The 25918-nt window shown below is 42.6% G+C and overlaps 1 protein-coding gene across 5 annotated transcripts in view; it reads right to left on the bottom strand.

Annotated features, from left to right (window-relative positions):
• Positions 1 to 25918, bottom strand: part of KCTD1 (potassium channel tetramerization domain containing 1) — a 97199-nt gene that overhangs the window by 20235 nt on the left and 51046 nt on the right. For 4 of the 5 annotated variants that reach the window (XM_032181692.1, XM_032181691.1, XM_032181694.1 and 1 more), the window contains exon 2: positions 12481 to 12659. In XM_032181692.1, the coding sequence (XP_032037583.1) occupies positions 12481 to 12644 (164 nt within the window). In that variant the 5' untranslated portion in view covers positions 12645 to 12659. Of the gene's footprint in view, positions 1 to 12480; positions 12660 to 13126; positions 13268 to 25918 lie in introns of those variants that run through there. The other variant, XM_032181690.1, reaches the window with a different exon arrangement.

Genomic DNA, 25918 nt, shown 5'->3' with positions numbered 1-25918 from the left:
AGTTTATCTGGGTTAGCTACTAAGCAGGGAAAGGCCGGCATGAAAGGCATGGCCCAGGGCCCAGCTTTATGAGACAACAATAATAGAAGCTGGAAAAATGAGAATGCCTGACAAAAAGCGGAGCCTCCAAATACACATTAGCTACTGAAAAGCAGAAGTTTTTCTCTCCTCGTCCTTTCCCTTGAGTTAGGTCTTCCACAAGGAAAATACAAGCAGGGAGGCATCTTTCCCCTAGCTTACTTCTGCCTGTAACAGCATGTTAGCAAGACTTAAGAAACATCCATTCAAAAATAAGACACCGGAATACTGGGAGTCAATCATGACTGGCAGCAAAATGACTTGAAAACCAAAGAGCAGAAAACAAATACAGTATATATGTTTGAAAAGTAATTGTCTGCTTTTCAAACGCTTGCTGGTGACTTCATTCATAGGCAGCTGTACCAGCAGCACTTGGAGAACACGCAAATCACCTTATTTTTTCCAAACACAACACACGCTGTTTCACGCGACAAGCTCCAAGTGGAAAATTAAAAAAATACATTTTTAAAATTCTGCAATTATACAGCTAGTAGAACAGAATTTAATAGCCAAAGTGAATAAGCAGTAGGTTTTGAGGCTGGAGAAATTACCATCGTGGTGTTATCTAATCTCTCCCCAGAAGTCAAGAATTATGACTAAGCCCTTCCAACATAGATGCAGCCTGCAATCCTATGTCAGAAGTATGTCCAATTGCATTTGGCAACCCTTAGTCAAGAGAGAGGCTGGATATAATTGGATGAATATTTGAAGTACTTCATTATTCATGTAGGAAGGCTAGGTAGAAAGTATTTTGTAGTCCCAAGACACTCGAGGGTGTGCGTTATTGGGTAATAACCAATTAGGAATGTTGACAGCACTCTGCCTTTAGGATCACCATGGCCAACAATGCACCTGGGTGGATGTTGTTGTGCAAAAGCACACACCCACTGCTTACTGCCCAGTTTATTTAAGCAAACCTTTCTCTAAAGGAAATGGAGGACACCCCGAAGGACGTAAGCTTGACGAGTCAGTTGTATTCTGGAATACTGTCTGCGTTCTTCCCGTTGCAGCTGCCCTCCAAAAATACATTTTTTCACTAGTCCTCCTGGATTATTGATACTACTGATTATTGGAATTGATCCTCATTTCTTCTCTCTTTTATTTCATATAATTTAACAAAGAACAATATCCTTATTATTTGCAGCAAGGAAACACTGGCAGCAAAATATCAGCTTCTAACCACACAATCTGGTAAAATAACACCAGTAAACACTGCAAACTCAGAACAGCTGAAACCAAGTATCTTCCTTTCATGCTCGTCTAAGTAAAACATACAAATCATTAATACAGGCATGCAAAAAATTTAAAAAACGTCACTGTTTAAAAACTAACAGTTGTGACACACTCAACTCACAAGAACTTGAAATTCAACACCAGTTTAGCACATGATAGTGCCGTCTCACCCCTTGACAACCTGCCAAAACAAGGCTAGAATGCACTGACAGCACATGACACTGATCTTTTTCTTTCCTCTTTTATTCTCTTTATCATCGTAAAGCAGAAAAAAAAATCGGAAAGAAAGTTTGTATTCTGATCTAAAGCAAAGCAATTATTGTAATAGATGCCCAACAGGGCTTTCCTACCGACACAAGAGGCACTCAAAACTTTTCCTGAACGATTTGTTTGTGTTTCAAACATGTAAAATATGAAATCAATTTGTTATAAAAAGGAACATATCAGTTTTGCTGCGGCTCTCATTTTCTGGCTTGTAACGTGTTTAGCCTATCCTGTGGCACTGGGAGCACCGCAGTCTTCTCTGAATTCCCCAAACGCCGCCTCACCCTCTCCCCCCACGTATCACTGAGATGATGATGTTTTGATGAAGCACCACACACAGGCCCTCAAGATAATGGATTCAATGGGATACACTCAAAAGATCATTTTTCTCTTTTGTATTGACTGCCTGCACTGCTCTAAGACAGGAAGGGTTTTCATTTTTTATGCACGCCGCGAGCCCCCCAGGGCCCTCTGAACTATTTAAGAGAAATCAATTCTCAGATGGGCAAAAGGGGCCTGGCGGAGCTCCTTGAATGGGGTGGCTGTTTTGGGAGGCTTCTCCTTTGGATTGCCAGCAAGTTTGGGCAGACCAGGAACCATCTCCCAGCCCGGTCGCTCTCTGGCACAGTGGCGCTTCCTAGCATTTAAGCTCTGAGGTTAGTGCTCGCGAAGAGCTGCAATTTATCATGTGCATATGGGCAAGAAAATAAGAAGAAAAGTTCCACAGAAGCAAAATCATCACCGCTGCTGATGGAGATAAACACCAATATTGCTGCTAAGCAAAGCAGTCCTTGGCACTCGCATAGCGGCAGGAAACCATTGCCCCATGACAAGGTTTTAATACCCTGACATTGTTGCAATTACATCCAGGCAACCTAACAAAACACATTCACTGTATGGCAGAAAATATTTCCAATTCAACGTTGCAACATTTATTTTTTAATTATAGCACAAAGAATGCTTTTGGGGTGTGGAAGGACGTAATCCATCATTTGCTCTGAAGTGACACACTTACGGGAAATGCCCCGTACTATAACTTTCTACGCCGCAAGAAGTAACTACAAGCAACGTCTCAGGCAGGGAATGCAAAGAGCCTGGGTGCGGCCCTGGGAGATGCTGCTTCTCCCTCCATCTCCCTCCCTGGCAGCAGGCGCCGAAGGCAAGCCACATTTTGCTGCTCTGGACTTCAATCGCTCCCGTTTCACGTGTGTATCACACAGCTCAAGCCAGCTCCTTGCAATGCGCCTTGCATGGAAAGGGCTTCAGCAGTTTGGGTACGGACTGCGCCAGGACACAAATACAACTTTTAATTAAAATGAATGGTATTTTAATAGGTCACTTAAAGAACAATTATGCCTACCATTTGACTGACAGACGAGTCACATTTCAGCATGGAAACCCCACTGAGGTTTAGGAAGTAGAATTAATCTTTGTCTTTATAAATTGATGAACTGCTGAAGTATACTGCCATTGAACTTAATATTGCTATGCTCTGCCATTTAATCTTACGAAGAAAATCTCTGTACCTTTCTATCACTCTCCCCTTTCACCTCTTTTACTCCTTCACAAACAAAGCTGATTTATAGAAACTGAGTTGCCAGCATTGCTCTCCTTTCACCGAGTGCCTCTGCTGCAAAATGCAGTGGTGCATAGAAATATAAAGTATTGGTCTTCAGTAATTAGCTTGGGTACCAGCGGCAGCACAGCTGAGTTAGCTGGAAGCAGGATAAACAAGTCCAGGTGGAGCGTTGTACTATATTGCTCTGAGCATCAGGGCTAACCCGAGTGTCTACACAGACAGAGCTGTGCAGTGGAAGGACTGGGTGGAAAGGTGACCGTCAGACCACTGCTCTCCTAAAGGCATGCTCCTGCAAAGCAGGCCGTGAGAATTAGCTACAAGCTCAACTCAAAGCTGTTGTTCCAGCTGTTACAGGAGCCCCTTGACTCTCTGAGGCAGGCGGAGTGCCTCAAAGTGCCTAGGAGATTGTCCAAATGAGGTGCAGAGACAACTGTGCTGCATCTAAGATAACATACCCACCACAGTTAGTAATGCTTTATTTTGATCACCGATTCAAAGATTCAGTGGTATCAGTGAGTCTCAGAGCACCCTTTCAGCTGATGTCACTATGAGTGAAAGTATCATATGAGATATCCAAAAACCAGGCTGGCTGCTTAACTACACCAAGAAAACTCACCATTAACAGGAGTCAGAAACCTAATGGTGTGTGGGGAGAAAGAGACAAGAAGTAAGCAATGTGCCTTGATCTGGCCAGGTAAAGATCACGTGTGATCTTTGTGAGCTCTGACTCCCTTCTGACAGAGACAGAAAAACACAGGTGAAGAAGAAATGAAGACAAAGCAATGAGGGAATTCTGATGGCAAAATTAAGCTCGATACTCAGAGATGAATGCGGACAGAAAAAGAGATGTAGTCGAAGAGACAGCGACATCCTGAAAGCTGAAGATTATAGGGAAAGAGACTGAAAATGAATGACAAAGGAGAACTCAAGCCTGTCAGCTGACAGTTGTCTGGTTATGACACGACTGCATTTGAATACGCTGCAAACCAGTTAAGTTAGAGGACGTGTTCACATAACAGGAGCTGGTGACAATCCCACAGTATTTATGCATTATTTGTATTAGAAAGAGCACAGATAAACATTGGGTCCTAAGCAGTTTTTCCAAATTCCTATGCAAACTTTGCAGATAAAGCCCCAAACGGCAAACACACTTGTATGCCTGAAACCCAACAGGAAAACTGACCATTATCAAAAAGAAGACAAGTCAGAGCCTTAGTTCTAAAGCTCCAAACACACCCAATCGGTGGCCAGGTGTTGATGGCAAAACTGGAAACCAAATGTTTACTTCTGCAATTGCGTACGTAGGAGATGCCAATTTCCTTAGCAACTGCATTGCAGTTCACGAAAGACCAGCGAAGAGCAAACAGCCCATGTGGCAGCAGAATCAGGACCTAGTGCTAACGCACAGAGGTCCTCGAGTGCAAGGACTGGGTACAGCAAAAGGCAAAACAAACCAGTGAACCTCCAGGCTGTGATTCAAATCTGGACCCAATCAGAAATGACCGATAAGCACAACGCTTCAGTGCCAAGCAGGAAGCTGCCACCTCAGTTTCTCATGGGCTTGTCCTTATCAGAGCAGCACAACTCACAGGCTGAGCACTCCCTTTTCTCTGAGCGTTTTCTTGGTCAGTTAGAACGAGCAATACAGCTCGGGTGGCTTTCTTTATGCTGGTTTATGAGCCACGCTACCAGGCTACAAGTCTGAAAGCTCCTCAGCTGTTCCTCACTAACAAATTTCCACTCACGGAGCTGAAATCAAGCAGCCTGTGCAATGAGAAGAGTTATTGGAGCACTGACCCTTCACAAACAGTAATTACTGACTGACAGCTTGAACCAAACCATACCACCTCACCAAGGCCTACTGGTACATGGACCTGTGAGCCATGCTGACAATATGGATACAGATTTTCTTCTTTTTCTTCTAGAAAAGCATTTGTTACCTCAGAAGACTACTAGCCTCAGAAATAAGGAGATGAAGCCTTTCACTTTGTAACACTCATGAGGGTAGAAATTTATTCTGAATACTTCTACCCACACCATCACATTCATGGAGCCATGGCTAAGCATGGCACAAACCCCTGTGATAGAAAGTCCTTGGGCCTGCATGTGTGAGGAGTACTCTAACACTCTACTACCTTGATTTCACTATTATTTTACTCATTAGATTGAAAAAGTATATAATAAATAGAAAACTATTTAATCCTACAAATAACTAATACACAAAGACAATTTTACTGACACTTATAACAGGAAGACATCAACTTGATGGCCCCTTTCAGTGATGACTCACTACCAGTTACTGACCACACGATGTGAAAACCTGCTAATCTGATCATGCTATTTCTTTCACCCAGTCACTAGCCACAAGCAACAGCAATGGCTTGCTGACCTTGCTAGGTAAACATAGTACAGGACTAAGATTCAGAAAATATTAACTTCTACCAAGGAGACAGTGATGGCTGACCTGTGGTGATCATTCGTTGAGGCAAAGTGAGGTCAATATATACCTTGAGTTCAATATACATACCTAGAGATACAATTAATCTCAGTTCAGCCATGACTAGAAAATACCCCTCTGAGCAATTTATTGACAGATGTGTGTTACAAAAGATTTCTCTTTACAACATCAGTTGTGTAAATTCTCTAAATTTCTTGAAGTAGGAATTAAGTATACTATCATTTACTGTTCTATTTTCCCCCCAGATCTGTATACGTGGTTACAGCAACCAAGACAAAATAAAGAACAGCAGCCCAGGAGTAAGAAACACCAAGTGACAGCACAGAAGTTTTAAACTTTGTTGAACAAACTGTATTGTGCATGGTCCTTCTGAATCAGCATTTCATTTTTCATTGATACATGCTTCTGATGATAATAATGTCATCAACTGTTTCTATCGCTGTTACTGGCATCTATAAATATTTATGCTTAGAGACAGCAATCTTTTACACTTCAATCCTCATCACAAAGCATTTTACAAATTGCTTTTTTGTTAACCTTAGCAGGAAGCAACCAAAGCTCAAAGTCAAATCAGTTATCTTGGGTCACAGAACACATCAGTGGTAGAGTGTTGTCCTATCCCAAACCTTTTTTCTTACCACAAGACCATGCAGCAATCAAATGATGAAATATAAAAAGTGAATAATTAGATGAGCAAGCCAGGGTAGGTAACAAAGATTAAACCAAGACTTTGCCAACCTCTTCTGTCTATTCCCCCTTGCCAGGACAAAAAAAAAAAAAAACAAAAACAAAATATAAAATAAAAAATACAAAATATTAAAAAATTGCCACCTGGACCACTCATACTGAGGCAGCTGCCTGAGTATAACAACACTGAAAACTCTCAAGGGAGCTTGCTCTTTACAACTTACAGAAGAAAAAGCTGTATAAGAAATTTAGCACAATGGTTTAAGTAATATTACCTCAGCCAGCTTTGACGTTGCTACTCTAGAAAGATCACCAAATAGTTCTTCTGATACAGATGTGCCTTCCAGGAAAATTAATTCAAACAAGGAGACTAGAAGTTAAGATGTAATAACACCCATTCTGTTATCATTTTCATAAAAACAACCAAAAAATCAAACATAAAGCTCATTAATTAGAAAACTTAGCTTTTTTTTCTTTTTTTTTTTTTTTAATGACTAACCTCATATGACAATAGTTTGAGAGGTACCATGAGTCAGAAACAAGTATGAGGACTGCTCTCATGAGGTGTTGCATGGGGACTCCTATGCACAGCACGGAACAGCCCCACCACAACAGGCCTCCTACCTAACAAGAAGCCTCCAGCATGGCCTTGCAACCTAGAGAAGCATGAACCAAGGGACATGTCTTCTTCTGGAACTGCAGACAGCCTTCAAACAGCAGAAACTGCCAAAGCTCTGAAACACGCAAACAGCGGTACCCTGCCTAATGCACAGGATGTCCTTGGGGGTTCACATACGCAACCTATGAAGGGTAAGGCCTGCTCCCAAACTCTCAGTAAGGGCCAAGGGCAATCTGGGCATTTTCCTAAGTAATTTTATGCTATTGATGCAAAAGAAACCCTCGTCAACCAAAAAAGCCAGTGTCCTAACTAGATCCAAGTGTGTGAAATTTAATTTCCCTGAGGGCTGAGAATGAAGATTGGGTAAGAAAACTGGGACATGAATGGATTGGTTCATATGAAAACCTGAAACAGCCCTGGGCAGAAATTTGGAAGTATTGTGAAATACTATACAAGAAGAACCCATCTTTGTATGCAGGGAATAACTCAAGATGGGAGATGTAGCAATGCAATCAAATACCCCAAAAGGTTCCAGAAGGAAAAATATCTAAAGTTTTTAAGAAATCTTCTGATTCTACAGTGGGAATATAAGATGTGCCAATTTGATGCCATGGAATTATGCAAAGGTTTGTACTGTGTGAATCGGACAGAACTAATTAAAAGTCCAGATGCTTTGAACCTATGACAGACCACACTGCTGATATTGCTGATAACAGAGATATCAGAGAGCTGATGCTCATACGGATCAAAGTCAAACATCTCATTTAGCTACGACAGTCATTTGAGGTTGTCTTAGCCTGGTGCACAACAACTTTTGGTAGACAACATACAGACAGGATAAGGCTGAGAAATGTAGGATTGCCATCTCCAAGCAAAGGGTTGATCTTATGCAAGATGATAATACACTGAGAGAAGGTGAGTAGGCTGCTCGGGTTCAAACATGAGAACTAACAGACCTGTGTTTCCTCTACTCATAAACTCTACAAACACAAGCTACTTTCCTCAGACTCTTTGGTGGCCATGAAGAACAATGGAAGAACTTGCACATGCCTCAGCTCTCAGGTGAGAAAGGCACTTCTAGGAGATCCTCATCTTGTATCCATCTTCCCATTAAAAAATGTGAGGCTTATTCTGGGTTGTTAGAAAGCAGGCTCATTTTTGAAAATCTTTATTTGCAAAAACAAAGTAATAAGATAAAAAACAAAAAAAAACAGTGCATCCAAATGCTTAACAGAAAACCATGTTGCCAAATATTATTCTGCATAATCTAGTTCAAAACAGAACAAATTCTAAAACCTCAAGATTTCTCACAGAGCAGAAACAACCACATCTGGTCCATTCACATGGACATATGCATCACCATTGGTCAACAACTGAAAAACGGGAGGAACAATCTACACATGAGTGAATGCAGCAAGTTTACAGTATTATAGGGAAAAGGTGCACAAAAGGATGCTTGCCCCTGTTCAGGTACTTAAAGAAAAATAGCTTTTTAATTTTTTTTCCGGCCTTAACACTAGGTCTTGTAGGTAGATACACTGATTCAATCTGCCTTTTCATGAAGCCTAACTCTGGCAAATTTTATTATTCAGCTGTATGAGATCATGTCTGAGGCATGGTTTCACTGATGGCTTGGGAGAACCTGAAGTTTGTTGATGAGATAAAACAATCATATGAGATCTTCCTTGTGAAAACAGCAAGTTCTCCCTGGTCTGAAATATAAACTGGGCTCCCCTGCATTTTATACTGCTGATTCGTTATGAATTGTATTTTTTTAAGCATTATTTCACCTTCAGAATTTTACATTCCAGGATTACTTAATTCAAAGATAAGCTGCTTGTCTGCTGGATTTCTTCACTGCAATCAGCCTTTGGCCAGAATACAGTTAGGTCCTGATTCCTTGGTTTCTTTGTAAGAGTATTTGAGAGAAGCCCTCGATGGACTTTCCATAGCAAAGGACAAGGGCCCAGCATCATCAGCAAGATGCTTTTATACTCTCACCTAGGTTTTCTTTGGAGGAATGGATGGATGCTTGTCAGTAGGCGTTTTACATATCAAGTCACAAACTGGTTCTGTGGATCTAACAAAAGAATTACAGAAAACGTGCCCTGCAAGGTGCAAGTCTTTACCTGGTACCATTTAAGGAACCCTTTTTGAAGTACTCTTTCTAATTCCTAGTATCCTGTCCAAGAAGGGAAGAAGGGAGAGGCACAAGAAGAGATGTTACTGAACCCAAAAGGAGAAGGAAGAGTATACTTGCTCCAAAGCAAAGACTGCTCTATCAGGACAGGTCTCCTCCATACTGGCAAGTCGCAGTGACTCCAAAGCTGCTGCTTTGGATATCACCCTTTCAATCTCGCAAAGAAAGATGACTCTGGTACCTGGCCCACAGATGAAAGGTTCATTTTAGGCTTCTGGCCCTTAGACTGCATGTAATACGAGTCAGGAGCCTAATGACTTTCATGTCTCAACCTGTTAGATGCTGGAGCCTGCAACCTATGCCTTGACTCATCCCTGGAGCAGTGCTCTTTCAGGCAAGATAGTCAAGACCTTATTTTTCAAAGACAATACTTCATGTGACAGTAAGCCTCAGGAGGCTTCAACTCACCCTAAGAGATTGGTGAGGCCCTGCCTTAGTTTTGATTTCATTCACACACACGATATTGGTAGAAAAAAAATAAAAAATAAAGCAATGTTGACCAAAAGCTTGGATTAGAGTGAACCAGCACTAACAAAGTTAGTCTGTGGATACAGACTGATCAGGTCAGGCTACCTACAAGGAACAATTTCTAGTAAGGCCCAAATACTACTAGATAATGTGTAACCAGCACTCACCACGTTTATACACAAACGCAACATTGGAAATAAACGTTAAGGTAAGATCTCACAGACAAAAAACAAGCTACAATATCATGATTGCCAGCTTATTGCTTCACGCCACGGTCTTGACATCCAAACGAGTTTAGTAATTGCTCTTTTGAAGCTGCTAATGTTAAAAAAAAATATATCTCAAGTTCTGGAAGTGTCTGGGAATTCCAGATTCTAATAACTGTACTGGAATTATTCACTCATCAAGGGGTTCAAAAGACACTTACTGTCAGAACTGAAACATAAACGCATGTCAGAACGACTTGAAACAGAATGACTATAACTTAGAGTTTGGGTTTTCTTTAAATTATGTTTGAAGAGCTTTAAAATGTTTAATTTATTAAACCAGCTTTGATACTAGAGGCATAGCTTCCACTTTAAAGTGTTACAATAGCTCAATTGAATGCAGAATGCATTAAGCTTAAATTCCACTGCTACCAAACACACTTATGAAAGACATTTCAGTGTTTCTTCACTTAAAAAGGAATATGCTGTCCCGGTGAATTTGACATGGAAACAGAAGCTGCATGCATTATTAATAGAAACAGCCACTTCTACTGCACTGGAAGAAGGAATACACAACAGGAAGGCACTTCCCTACAGTTTCAGACACCACCACTACTACAGCTACTGAGAAAAACGCTAAGTAATCACCACTTCTAGTAGCTGAACACAATCAGGTCCTAAGAAAAGTTTCTGAAAAGGGCAAATTCCATTTTTGACGAACAGTTCAAGCTTTTCCAGACATAGCTTCAATCTCTCCTGGCAGGCCTTTGCTTTGGCAATGCTTCTATTACTTTGCTCTGCCTGGCCTTCCTTGAGGAGGTTGTCATAAGAAAGGCCATGTGTTTAGCTGTTTCTCTTTCATATGCCTTTATTTACCATTCTCTTCTCATAGCACTGTCAGCTCTTACTGTTAGAAGCGCTGTCCCAGTCCTATGCTGCAGAGGCAGTAGTACCAGTGAAACCTATGCTTAAAACAAAATTATATCCCATGAAGTGTATCTTGTACCCTCCGGAAAGGCAAGTTAGAGTTGTGGGATCAAGAAACTCACAAACTCGCCTCTGGTCTTCACCCTCCACAACCCAGTAGCTAAGGGCTGATGGAAACAAAATCTGAGAAGACAAAAGAAATTCTCTGAATAAATGCTTCAGTTGTGAATTGCTGCTATTAAAATAGCTGAAAATAATGGGCAAAAGCGACACTGGAGACCAGTCATGTGATAGGACAATAATTAATAGAGGGAATTGCTCTTGAAGCAGAAACAGAGAATTGGCTGCTTGAATTGCAATAAGGATCTTTCTGGGTAATTGTTAAATGAACCACTTAACTGAGATTCAACTAGAGCGATAGGATTCCACCAAGACATGGACTAACCTGAATACTTCTATTCTAAGTTTTTCTTAAAGCCTTAGTCAGGACTGATTTAATTTCTTTAGGTCCCAGTGCAAGAATTACAAGTCTCATCGTGGTGGACAGGATCACTCAAACCACTCACAAAATCAAAAATAAATAAATAAATAAATAAATAAAAGGATCTCAATGCTGCCAAGCACCCCTCTGGCCAAGAATCTGACAGACTGCACCTTCCTTCTTCCACTAAACCCTCGTACACCAACCCATCTGTCCTGTTAGAAGTAATGAGACCTGCCCTCACCCCTCTGCAGGACACATGTCAAGGTAGCAATGGGGCCCCTCTGGGTCTTCTACTCCCATGAACTTATGCCGACGACACTACACAGAGTTTCTTTTTTGCCCTAGCAGTGCAGAGGTGAGAGGGAGGGGTGTACAAGTGGCTGAGGGGAATGGGAGCTGCACCTTAATCTCTTCCCCACTCAAAGGCTGGCGTGGAAAGACCATGAAGGTAACCCTGTCTTCCCGCAGGATCAGGCAGTGAAGGGCAAGGTGTAGACTAATACTGTAGACACGATCAACCTCTGATAACTGATAACCACTCTTAGAATTACAATATCACTACAATGTTTATCTGCCACCACGAAACATCCACATACCATAATATGTTCAATGAACTCTTGTTCTCTTAAAGCTGCACTTTTGTTACATGAACTCTACATACACCCTTTGCTCATGCACCCCAAATTTTTCTAACTGCTTAATGCTAGTAAGTTACCAAAGCCACTAAATTCTCATTTAGAAGATATATGAAGTGAGAGTTAAGAGAGTTAATTATGTAAAAGATCCTAAGATTCTATAAAAAGTATGAAATTAACGCTGTCCTATATTCTGTTACATACAACCTTGCCTTTACCTCAATTGACACATCTGCAAATATACTGTGACAGTACAGGAAAGTAGACCCAAAAGAAAAAAATCCCAGCACTTCTACATTTAGACTTAAATGCAGTACCTATACAGTTTTGGATTGTCATAAACCACAGAACAGGTCCCAGGCATCAAACCAGAATCCTACGTGGTAGAAAGTCAACCTACTTTACCATCAACTTTGTTTTAGTACATAAACATATGGATCTGTAAAGATGCCATTTGTCTGAAACACAGTGGAGCAGGGGAAGAAAAGTCAGTGTCTAACCTCCTAAGAACAAAGAAACCTCATTTAATTTTGAAACAAAAGGAACTAAATTTGTCAGTCTAAGACAGCCCAGGGATGTCTGAGCATGAAATTGAAGAAAAAGAGTTGCCAAAGACATGCAGAACAATCTTTTTAAAGTTACCTGGAATCGGGATATTTTGTAAGCGTGGCCAAGCTGCTGGTATACATGTGCCCACCCACATCAATGTGAACTGGTGCGTTGGATTTTGTGAGTTGTGCTGGAGTGGGGATGCCTTGATTGTTCAATGGAGATGCAGGGGATCTAGTGATCAGAGGTCTTGACATATTGGGCCGACTGTCCTGTGAAGAGATAGACGTGGGTTAATGATCTCCTTGAAAACCTCGCAGAAACCCACAGTCTCGAGTCAATAGCACTGTCTCGTAGTCTCAGCTTATGATTTTCATCTCATTAAAGCACAGACAAATATTTGGCAATCTTTAAAATCAATCCAAAAGTCTTAACTGGCTATGTTTTAAGTAGGTAAAGTGTGGCAAAACACAACGACCAAACCCAGAAAGTAGAAACCACGTTCAATACAACAAGTTCTTCCTGAACCCTGCTCATGACAGACGACCCGTGCAGAGAAAAAAAAAAAGCTCATTCTCGCATTTCAGAGCTGATATAGGCTCTGACAAAGACACCACGAGCTGCAGACAGAAAGCCTAAGAACAATTACTATTTTAATTAAAACCCACAGGTAGAATATCTGCGCTCCTTCCCAAGCCCTCCACAGTCATTGCGAGGCAGTCAGAAGAGAAATACAAACCCTCAACTCCTCCATTCTGCACACTCTTCTCTCGAATTTCCAACTCACATATCACGGAAACCGAAGCAGAAACACCTGGACTAGTCAACTGTTCATGCACTGCAGACCACTGGACATCGACAGCCTTTGAGAAAGACATTTTCCATTTAAAAGTTATACGTATAGCGACAGATGCCCCGGCGTGCCCCACATAGGCGGCGGGTCTGAGCGGCTTCCCCGGGCAAGCGAGCTCGGAAAGTGGAGCAGGAGCAGATGCTTGCTGATGAAACCAACTTTTAGTCACAAAGGCAGAGATGTAACGCCGGTAAACAGTGCGCTCGTAGTCTGTGCGCCCAACAGGGTGGGGCAGGGCAGAGCGATTTGCTGGAGCCAGTAAGGCAGGCTGCATTCAAAGTTGGGGATTAAAATAGAAATGCATTCGAGAGCGGTTTTGAGACAGGCGAGCTTTCTGCTGAAGGAAAGCTCCACGCACCTTGGAACCTTACAGAGATGCCCTGAGAACTAAAAGCCCTTGCAAATTACCAGGTTTTACATTTAAAAGGTAAGCAAAGCAGCGAGAAGTCAGATACACTTCATCACAAAACTCTCTTTGTTCTTTCGACACATCTTTTAGCTGCACAAGGTAATGGCTCCTTTGTAAACATCTCCGCAGAGCCGGGTACTGAAACCTCGCCGAAGCGGGGAATTGCGGGGAATTTGGGCCGGCGAAGCCCTTCGCTGCCGAAAACATTTATACATTTTTCACGGCTGTTAAAGATTCAAAGCATAAAGGCAGCGTGAGCCAGGTAAATGTCTAACTGAAATGATTTACAGGCCAGCATTGCACAATAAATCCAAGTAATATGTAACAAAAGGCATCTATAAACCACAAGCTACTTAACTAATTTTCTTTCATACGCAAAAGCAAGCTTAGGTCAAATACTGATAAAAACGAAGGGGATGAAGAAAAATGCCTAGTTTAGATGTTGAGGGGGGAGGGTTGGGTTTTGTTTTTTTCTCCCCCTGTTTCTGTATAAGCAGAAGTTAATATATTATTTGCAGAAATACCACTCTTAATCACTACAATTGCTCGAGGAGGTGCCTGCAGCGCAATGAAGACAAGTCCAGACAAAATAAGGTACACACGCTATGCAAAACTAATGTCTGCTATAAATGCTATGTGGTACAACCACCACCCAAGATGCTACTGATCTGCAGTGTGATATTTAGTAAAATAATGAAGAAAAAATGAAAAACAACAACTGGAAAGGTGAAAGTAAGAAGGCAAGAAACGATACGAAGTGGGGAAAAAGCACACATCATGGGGAAAGGAACACCTTTCAGTGCTTAAAAGCAGGCAAACGATTTGAAAAATCAACAAAGGAGGCTGAAACTAAAAGGAAAAATAAATTCTGTAACTTGTATGAAATAGATAACATCACTCCCCTCACCAGGATCCTCTCCGTCAGAAAAACACAGCCCTGTTACAATTTAGCAGACTGCAGCACTGCAGAGCCTGTAATAGTTTTTCAATTGGACACATTCTCCTGTATAACCTGCCTGGGGCTGCTCGGGAGAAAATGAACAGATTTGCAGGGTTAATATTGTAGTTAGGCTGGGACCTCATTCAGCATAGCTGTGATAGCACTGGGTGTACGAAATGGGAGAAGGTGGAGTAGGATAAACATCACCGCGAGGATGGGATATTGGTCAAAGGACCGTGGGTCTTTCACAAGGCAAAAAGAGGTATGAAAAAAGAACTGGTTTCCAAAAGTGAGATAACCAAGCGGCCCTTTACAAAGTTTACCTCCTAAAACTCCCAAGAAATATAGAATAAAAGTACATACAATTTTATCTTAAAACCTTTGCTCTTTTATTTCGCCCTCCTTTTCAACGTTCCCCCTTCAAGTTACCTGCAGTAGTTGTGCCTCAAAAAACAATGCCCCATATACTTAATATTTAGATATTAAAAACTCTAATGCTAATATTGCTCCAGCCTTAGCTCACAAAGAGCATTTCCCTGGATGAAACCTTTTCACTACCATTTTGGCGGCCACTTTGAAATGAAGCAATAGTATTACTATTATTTCTATTTCTATCCAGTTGCCCCGGAGAAATTAATGCAGAAGTGGGATTCAAAGAACCTGGCGATTGAAAACCAGCTTCTTTTATGTGGCGCAATCCACCAGCGCAGCAGAGAAGATCACCACTCTGACATTTGCTTAACAGATTGGAGTTAAACTGTTGTTTTAGTTCAGCTATGGAAAAGATGATATGGGCAGATAGTCCCTCTGAAAAATATACTGCTTTTGCTGGATTACTGCAAATACGAGGTGAACAAACTCAGATTAAAAAAGTGGTTAGAATAAGGCGGTACTGGTAAATTAGGCATCCACTACCATGAAGTGTTTACAAATATAATTCCTTACACACAATTAGAGGAGGAGAGAAAGCAGTTACAGAAATTAAACTCAGTGGGACCCAGCTGATTTCAAGCTATTTAAAACAGCCCATGATAAAGAGGGCTGAAAGGCTCGTCAGCAGCCTTCCTTGGGGTGTTTGGTCTCACATAGGTCCCTCTGTGACCCAAGAAAGGTCTGTAGCTCAGCCATGGCTGCTCCCAACCGGCAGGGAGATCACAGAGGTGGTTTTGTGCCTCAGGAACTGCACTGACTTTGTTCACGAGCAGGACACAAAGCACAGCCAGAGCCCATGCAGGCTATAGGGGCAGCAACCTTCCCAATCTGCTAGCAGTTCATTTTTCACTTTGTATCTTTCCTTTTCAAATATTTCAATTTTTGCCCTATGGAAAGCTTAAAAAGAACAGGAAATCTCAATGTTTTACACCACTTCCCATGGACCAAAATGCTTGAAATACCTTTTAAACATTTATCATTACTACTACTCAATGACTTTTTTCTCCCCAACAACTTTTCAAACTAATGAGTTCAGATTTCAAACAGAACAAATTTACTGCTGGAGCTATATATTGAAAAGGACTACTAAAAATCTATGCAGCGGGCAGCTTAAAGATATTTAGCTTTCAACAGCAAGCAGTTAGTCGGCTCAGGTTGTCAGAGTATATTTGAACCTCCTTCTCACTTTCTGCCCTAGGAAAGCCTTCCTGTAGACTCAACAGAAAAGCAACCTTGCCTCAACTCTCAACTCCTCCTCCCCTGGACCTACAGAAGTCCTTAGTACTAAGAAGCCTTTCTACCAAAGAGGACCAAAGATCGCGGAGGAAAGCTTTCAGATCTCTTCTCCTCCTTGTCTTCCTCTCACCAACTCCATTGAAGAGGGTTGGTAAAGAATAAGCCTTTACATCCAGGCTGACAAAACACAGTAGCTGTAGGGCTAAGATGTGCACCAATGCCACTGGTCCACCAAAGGACAACACAGAAGCCATATCAATCTTCTGGCAGCAAGTGGAAGAAATAAGAGGTATATAAACTCATATATATAAAAATATAAATAAGCTCAAGAACACGAGCTATTAAAATGTGCTGCTAAGTGTACAAAATCAAAGAGACAGGAGGCTTCCTCCTCCCCTGAAAATATGTGCTCGTGTTAGGCTTCTGTGATTAGAAGCATTTCAAAAGTGTTATTTACACTCTGTGGTCTTGAGCAGTCATTTCAGTTCCCTTCTTAAACCAGGAACCCTGACATAAACCACAGCACTACAAGACAACCCGTGCTCACTTAACTGGAGGACCAATGCTCAGGTACAAAGAATCCACCTACGTGACCCACAAGACTTGGGTATCATTACTGGTTGTGGTTAGTATAGCCAATATATGTCCAGGAGCCAGCCCAGCTCAAGCAGGAGCATATAAATGCTACTCGATATACTGCAGGTCTAGTCTTTGTATCATACTGGATCCTCCCTGACACAATTCAAGGAATTTTAATTGCTGAGAAACTCCAAGTTACATATTTCAAAGTTTCTTGGATTTTTTGGGGGGAAGGTGAGGACAAGCTTGTCTCACCTAAACAGGACAGGAGAAAAGACAATCATGCAACAGCTTATTGTATTGCATCAAATCTGTCTGTACCCATTATCTTTTCTTACAATAGAAAGCCATGAGGGAGAGGTTTCTCTTCACAGAAGCTCTGTGCTTAGGGATCACTTCAAGTAGCAAAAGCAGACAGCATAGTCACACCAGCAGTCTCTGGCAGAAACATCTCCTCCAAAGACATGCAACCCCACTGTGTGGAAAATGAATCCAAACGGTGAAAAAAAAACTTCAGAAGATAGAGGCACAAATGCCTATTCCTTCAGTATGAAGTAGGAACCACTCAAATCTCACGGACAGCTGTGTGCCCCACCACTGAAATAAACAGCGGGCTGCTACTTAGGGGTGTCTGAGGGTATGCGCGATACCCTGCTTCAAGTCTCTCATCCAAACCAGAAACATTAGGATGACTCTCTCAGATTTGGCTCCTGCAGAAGTGTCCTCGTTTTGAGGCCAAACTTTTTCAAAATAAACATTTCATTAAAGATAAAAAAAAAATCATGATCATGTCTCACCACAATGCTTAAGCAAGTACCCCCCACTTTTTTTCAATTCAGCAGAAACAGTCACCACAACAAAGAGGCTGGAGAATATATTTATTCAATATAAACAATATCAGTAGAGTACAAACAGCTCTTCTGGAAGGTGTAACAAGCACATAGAGATACAGAGCTACGTGTCCAGGAAGCCCAGACACTTTCTCTTGGAAGGGGAAAACCCAGCCCTGGGTTCCTTCATGGGCTGAATCCTCTGAATTCTCTGGCTACAGCCATGGTATGCTGCATCCACAGTTGACACCAGGTTGTGCTGGCCCCTCAGAAAGAGCCCACAAGGTGTTCAAAAGACGACTACGTGCACAGCATGGAGCATGACAGATGCTTTTCAGTCTCCTAAGTCATCGTATGCCATCATGGTGCTTCTCTTCATCTTCGTTCTGAGTAACACAGACACCAAGAAGTAGCCCAGGCTACTGGCCAAACCCTCGCAAAAGGTGTTTACACATGAGTATATCAATGCTGTTTCTTCTGCTTCTTCACACCCTTACCCTGACAGGTGGTAGCAGTCTGAGGAGATGGTTGGGCTGTACTGGAGCCACTGGGTCTGCAAAACAAAGAAGTAACGCATCACTTTCCCCAGTGAAAATCTGCCGATTGTGCTGTAATGTTTTGCCTTTCATCAATATAATGAGTGTTCTCTCCCTTGCAGCTGTGAGCTTTAGGACTGCTGACTCTGAACATTAAGAATTGCATTTATAAAGCAAAACTCCAAAACAATTGTGTTTGAGTGCTGCATGAAAGACAGGCCCAAAACACTATCAGATGCAATTTAGTGCCACAGTAAGCTGAGATACTAGATCCCCTGAGATGCAGCGGTAGTAGTAGAAGAATTATTTTAGACCTCTGGAGGAAAAGCCTCATTTTACATCCTGAATGTCTGTCAACATGTGATGGAAGACCAAATTATCCTATACAAGAAAGTCAAGTACAACAGAGAGCTTGAGAAGTTAGGAGGGTTTTCTTGAGATGCTAAAGCACTGTACACTAAATGAGTACAGCACAAAACCAACTACTACACCAAGCAGCTGCTCACTGCCCACCACCAGTGCCATGTCTGCAGCAACCAGTACGATTTGCAGAAACACATGGCTGCCTGAGAGATAGGACACAGATACCCAGAGGGGTCTATCATAGCCGGGGGTAAGGTACAGGCCATCAGAAGACAATGACATGGCTCAAACCATCTCCTAGACGTAAGTTCTTCTGCATTGTGCAACAGCTCAAACACTGACCAAGTCTACAAAAGCAATGACGAACCTTTGTCACACCAGGGTGGCTATAGCGATACTGAGTGGAGCACTTACCTGACGGGACAATTTTAACTGCTACATCCTCCTTGTCCCAGAGGTGCTGTCCCCAGGGGTGGAGCGCCGATCCCATCCCTCGAGATAGGGGTCCCTTGCTCCATATCCTGCATGCCGGCTGCTCACAGCCTCCTCCTTGAGACCTGGGCACTGCTGAGCATACCCGCCCAGTCAGTGCTGCGAGCGCTGGAGAGAACGTGGTTGCATTTCCTCGGCGTAACGAGCCTTGCTGGGATTTCACCGGAGCTGATCAGGACCTAGGATAAATGCCACAGGTGCAGAGAACCATGTGCAAGGCAAGGGATCGAGGGAAAAAGGAGCACTGCCCACCTGCAGGCTCAGGACAGCTAAAAGTGCCCTTGGACAGGAGCCTGAAGATGCTTTGAAAACCCCAACACCCAGGTGGACAGTAGCCGAACCTGTAGCTCACAATTGACTTCAGCAGAACAGCTCTAACCACAGCTTCATCAGAAACTGTCCACTGAGAGCTTAAGAAAATATCTAATTAACCTGAGAAGGGAGGCTTTAGGGATAAGGGCAGGAGCTATGCTTATACCACTAGTGCAGCAAGTCCGAAATCTGGAGAAGGTCAAGTTTACAGAGAGAGGATATATTTTTTCAAGTGCTTATAAACTTTTCTGAAGCTTCCCGTAGGCCTTGAAACTGCATACAAAAGTTTAATACCTCCCTCAAGATATTCTGTAATTTTGTACTCTTTATGGGAACTCAGCCCCTTGCCTGTTTGGGTAGGCGCTGCTGAGGCCAGCCCAAATGTTTTATTACCTTCAGGCCCTGCAAGTAAAGCTCTGTTCTTCTGCACCACCTCCCCATTTCTCGCTGTGCACACCCTCTACACTTTGGTCAAGCCAGTGGTGAATGTGGCCGGCACAGGACTTGACCTAAGCCCATGATGCAGGCAGGATCTTCTGCATACATGCAACCCACTGCACTATTAAAATAAAATCCCCACAAAACTCGGGGGCCCAGCCCAGGCCCATCGCCCTCCCCCAGCACACATCCACTGGCCACTTTGCTTTTCTTAATGGAAGCAGACTTGTACGGTCTCGGGGCTTGCTGCTGATTGGATTCTCGCTCAGGAAAAGTGGCAATTTAATTTACAAGCAGAACCGGATTCGAAAGCTGCTCCCAATTACCGTGCAGCACACAATGCCCACCCGACACCGGATAATCACAGGGTGCGCACCCCAGCACGCAGCTGGCAAAAACATCCCGTAAGCACACGGGAGGACGCAGGAGGACATCAGACCAAAGGTCAACAGACCTGCTGTGCCACTTCTCATGGCGTCCCAAGATAGGGATGGGCTAGATACCTGCAATTTCAGGCCGTTTGTTCCACGGGGAGCTTGTTTGTTCTGCACCGGCTTCTACTCAAACCTACAATAAAGTTGATTTAGGAGTGACCAAAAGGAAGTGCAAGGCCCCAGCCTGAGCCTTCCTGAAGTAACATGCCCAGCCCCAAATATGTGAAGGTTTGCATAGCTGGGCACCTCAGTCACCTCACTCAGCCGCCTGTGTTCTTGCGGACAAGAAGTGGATCCTGCCAGATCCTGCAGAAATTATCACAAGACACAGAGTGCCAACAGATCCCTCAGTCTCGATGGAGAAAGACCACAGTCATCTCAGACACCTTTATGTAGTTATTTTTATTTTTTACAAGGAAACACACGACGACGAGCAGTCCCTGGGAAAGAAGCTTGCAGGCCTGAGAGCGTTTAGCAGCCTGGCAGCCCTGCCCACAACACTACAGCTGATACAAAAGCCTTTGCTTCTGCTGCCCCCAGGACAGTTTCATTCACTTCCCTTTAAGCCTGGAAAATAGGTCACTTTTCTTCTCTTTCCTCTATCGAAGCTCAGGTAGCAGAGAGGAGGTGAATTCTCTTGCCCTCCATACCACAGCAAGCGCATGAAGGGAGCTTCACCTTTTGGCGAAGGACGGAGGTGACAGACCCGTTCTCCTCCGCACAAGGCTTCAGTTGTCCAGCGGCAGCGTTGATCCAAACACCTTGGACCACTTCATCCCTTCTGCAGGAGGTGCAGTGCCTTTGCAGATGAGATACCTACCTGCTCTGGGCCCTCATCCAGGGCCAGTACCTCCTGCCTGGAGGTGGCAGCTGCCTGAGCAGCTCTCCCCGGCCCTTGGGAAGAGCCCAGCCATCAGCTCCTGCTCTTGATGACGACCATGCAACAGCCACCTTAACCCCATGTGTGTACATGGGATTCAGATCAGGAACGGAGGTGGGAAGGGGCAGGGAAGCTCTGAACACTGGAAACCATCTTTTAACTCCTCCCAGGTGGACACCACCTCGCAGCTTGAGATGTTGATATTAATAGCATAATTTTTGTCAGACTTCTTACTCGAGTGTTGCCTTTCATCCACTTCTAGCAGGCACTCTATGCATATTTTGTAAGAGTCTTTACATAATAAAAGCACAAGGAAAAAAAAAAAAAAAAGCAACAACAGAAAAAAAATACAACACTCCCTCCTGGGTTTAAAAGAAAAGAACTTATGTTTGCCAGGACCATGTTGGTACATTTGAATGCAAAGTTAAACAACTCCTTAAAGATGCTGTCAAAATTTGAGCAGGGGAAAAAAAACACCAAACAACAACAACTGGTTACATTCTTCTTGTACTGAGTTTGTAATTTGTCCCATAATCTTCTGGTGAGAAGCAACACCAAAAAACAAGCATTGCTAAAATCTGTCTGTTTTGTTTGCGAGTTAAGATCCTATCAGCAGTACATGAATAAAGATTACCATCTTGAATTGCAGTCATATCTGAAGATTTTAAAGACTCATAAAAATGCAGACTTCAGTGGGATAACTGGAAGATTGTCATTAACTGTCAGAATTTGAGAAATGGGCCTTTTCTGCAAATTTGACTCACAACCCCAACAGAAATAAGCCCACACTACCTTATTTAAAGTTAATTTACACTACAGTTTGAATAGCACCTGCCCTTGGGCATGTTCCAGAAGAACGTCTACCTTTTCACAAAGCCAGGCTAACACCCATTGTAAAACTTCCAGAGGCACATTAGATGTCTATTCTCCCCCCAGCAATTTCACCCTTAGAAGTAGAAGGAACGCTGCCAGTTACAGCCTGTGCTGAGGAAACATGAGTTATAATTTTACCCTGGGAAAATTGCTGAACTGGGAGCTTCTGGTGTGGCATAGGTCTTGCCTTCGCAATCCAATGGTTCTTTTGATTCAGAGAGGCTTTGAAAGGGTGGTGATGAAAAACATAGCCTCTCCCTTTGAATCAGCCAGCCGCCTGCTTTCCTCTGCACTTTTTAAATTTGTTTTATTAATTTGCCTAGGAGCAGAAAGAGATAATACTGACCCATCTGGAGCACACGCATTTTCGGACATATCAACAGAACATTATCTACTTCAGATTGAACAAGCAGCCAACAGAAAAAAAAAAAAAACAAAACATCTTCAGACTAGCTGAAGAAGTTTATATCTAGAATCACCTTAAAAAAAATAAAATTAAAAGACCCCAAAAGCCTCTGTTAGCCCTTCCTGCCATATGAAAAGGAAACAGACAAATTATAAGGATCCAATAAAACTGTATCTATGAAATGCCGTAGCACACTCAAGCTCTAAGCACTCTCCAGATGTTTCTTGCAGCAACCAATAATAAAATATTCTCAGCCTGAATCGTAATTTTGAAGACATTGAGTCCACTTAGTAATTACGAGACTAGACAATACAACAGACAGATAGCTTCATCTATCACCTCACTGCAGAAAAGAGGCACAAAAGGGCTTTAAAACCATACCTTCATAATTGTCTAATTTACAACAAAGATGTAAACACAACTGCGTTTGACAGTTACAGTTCAAGCTGGTGCAGAATTAGAAATACAGTGGAAAATTGCAATCCTAAATTATACATCCCTCACTCCAGAATTGATGCACTATAGGCAGAAAGGACCGGCTTTCAGGAGCCCTCTGCTGTCATGGGGTTCTCCTCCTCCCTCCCGCCCACTTCCCCTCCCAATGCTGAGCTATCAACGCAAGGATGCCACCGCTCAGAAAACGATGATCTGCTGAAAACCTGCCAGATGGACTGAGACCACCGAAAGGACAGTGCAAGGAAATGGTAAAGACTGAACTTACTGAAGCAACAGGGTTTTTGGGAGTCTTGGTGAACACAGACTGCAATGAGGAGAGTTTGCTCGGCTCTGAAATGATCCCGTGCATTTCCAGGGCTGGCTGGAAGTCTCTCTCTCCTCTTGTAACTCTCATTGAAATTATCAGCCTACATATTTCATAACACACAGGAGAATGAAGAAGTCCAAGCACTATCATGAGAGAAATCACATTATTTATCATTATGCTATTTCAAAATACACGTAGGTTACTTAATACCTAAGGACAGGCGGCACAAGAACATACAGGTGCTTGGAGAGGAAACAGGCTTTTGCTGAAGAGACACACACAAGGTGGCACAGGACAGTCAAGGAGTCTGAAGAGCTCTCCAAGAGGGTTGTTCACACGTCGTGCCACATATGGGAGGTGAGCTGAAAACCCTCAGCCATCCAGATGCTTTTCTATCCCTGCCCCATACTAGAAATGTGATGCTCTTCAGATGTGGAAGCCCTCAGAGGGGTAGGTACGCAGCTGGTGGGAAGGGGCTAAAGTGTTGAATTAAATTCAAAAAGCTCCTTCATGCAGTAATGCATGAACATTTTTATTATTTTTTTTTTTAACCTCTTTTCTCTTTTTTTTGAGGTTTTCTTAAATGCTGGGAAAACACTTTGGGATGAAGGGAGAAAAGGAACAGTGTGCACCCAACTATCAGGCTCAAGCAGCGACTTTTTTGGGTACGTGGAGGGCAGGATTTGAGGAGAGGAGAACGCAGGATCCTGCTTTGGAAGGCGAGAAGCGTGCTTGGCAAGGCAGCAACCGTATGGCATAGGAACAAAGCATACTTTAGATTTGGTTCATTTGATTCCATTATGTGTAAAAGATACTTTCAGATCCAAAGCTAAGAAATACAGTTTTGATTATTATTGTTTTCAAACTTGTAGGGATTTCTCCAAGTAGTCATTGTAGCTCATATGATAAAAACATCCATTTGGCAGCTAATTTTAGCATTTTTTGCCCACGAGGGTAGATTAACCACGAATCTATATAACCATGTGCTATATGCTAACAGAAGCCACCATCACCACTGCCAACTTCATGAATTAGCAACTGGCTAACTAGTTTTAGACAGCTGCTAACTAGTTAATTAAATTTTTTATTTCATATTAAAAGGCTTTAACTTGATCCTACACCACAACAGAACACATACGCATACTCAGAACACCAGTCAAAATTTTGGTATCTTAATATACATTAGCTTGGATTGCATGTTCTGTTTGAACCTGGTTTTGTGCTTCTCTGGTTATTACTAACACATGAATTGCCAGTGCTTGGACAACAAAAGGAACTGAAAGTGTCTAAAGAAGCATAAAGACGACATTGGTTAATCGACAAGAAATGCCTATCTTACTTTCTCTAGCTACTGGCTGTTATTGCCTCAAATGTTCAGTGAACGTTTCAATAAAATTGACAAGCAAGAAATACAGACACGTTAACAAAGTCATGCTAAAGATAGCTGCGCTATGGCAGAAGCCAACAACACAGAAGAAAGACCTAATGAGATGATTCTGGGACAGCTCGAAAGAAAAAGGGCAATGGGCAGCTTCACCAGGAAAATGAAAGCCAGACTTATAACACACACACACACAGTTACCTCATTTTTAAAACATGCAGAAGCTATGTTAGACAACCTAAGGACATTCACTGCCACTTGCCAGAGCTGGTTCAACCACCGTGTGGTAACCACTCAGGTATGAAATTTCTCTTTGGTAGGCTGTTCTGTAACTGGGTTCTCGGAGAAGTCGGACATTGCCAAGAGGTTAGCCTAATTTAACCACTGATGAGGCAGTAAGCTTGATGTGAAATTATTCTCCTTCAAAACAATACTTGAAGAAATCTTGCGTTAGTCTTGGGGGAAGACTTCACCTAACTAAAGCTGCAGGAAACAAATCCACTACCTAGAGGGGTAGCAACCACTAGTACTACCCAGTAAAAGCATGTCAACAAGGGGACACATCCTTTATAAACAGCTCAGGTCCCAAACTGACACCTCTGAACTACACTGCCTTCTGTAATAGAGAAGAACATTTTAGGGAAGGATCGAGACCACAAGATCTGAGAGTATCTCCAAATGTCTAAGACAGCAGTTTGAGTATATGATAATTAAGTGCTTAGAAGATTGAGTAATTTGGGATCTGTTACTAAAATGTAATCACTTACTAGAGCAAAATCAGCTTGATTTCCAAGGAAAAAAATAGATTAAGGAACTGTTTTCTACACAAAGTAAAAGAAAAAAAACTTACCTCTATCCAAAACAAACAAAAAACCAAGAAACACACACAAAACCACACACACACACACAAAAAAAGAAGAAATGAACCACACACCAAAACAAACAAAGGCAAACAATGATTAAGACCCTGTCCCTTCTTTAGAGAGGATGGACCACATGAGGCTTTCTCCTTAGGCACACATGGGAATACAGCTCTGGATGCTGTGAGCGTTGCCCACCCATTGCAACACGTGGCAGGCTGCCGATGCTCAGTGGCCAGGACAGCAGGACAGAGGACACCCTTTCTCACCCCTGCAGGAATCAGAGGGAGAAAAATAACCCTTCTTCACAAAAGTACTGCTTTCACGTGAAAAAGCAAACCAAACCACTGCATTCCAGACACCTGAAAAGTGGGAAAAACCATCACAAGAGAAAAGCTTGGCAGCTGAAGGGGCTGAAGAGGGGATGGTCACCCACAGTGACACATCTCAAGGCTTTAAAGAGCGGTTCCAGACAAAGTCTGGAAGATAGCACCTGCAGAGGACTTTCTCTGGA

This window comes from Aythya fuligula, chromosome 2 (genome assembly GCF_009819795.1).
Source record: "Aythya fuligula isolate bAytFul2 chromosome 2, bAytFul2.pri, whole genome shotgun sequence".
In the NCBI taxonomy this organism is placed as follows: domain Eukaryota; kingdom Metazoa; phylum Chordata; class Aves; order Anseriformes; family Anatidae; genus Aythya; species Aythya fuligula.
The sequence above is the reverse complement of the archived record's forward strand: the minus strand, read 5'-3'. Positions and strand labels throughout refer to the sequence as shown.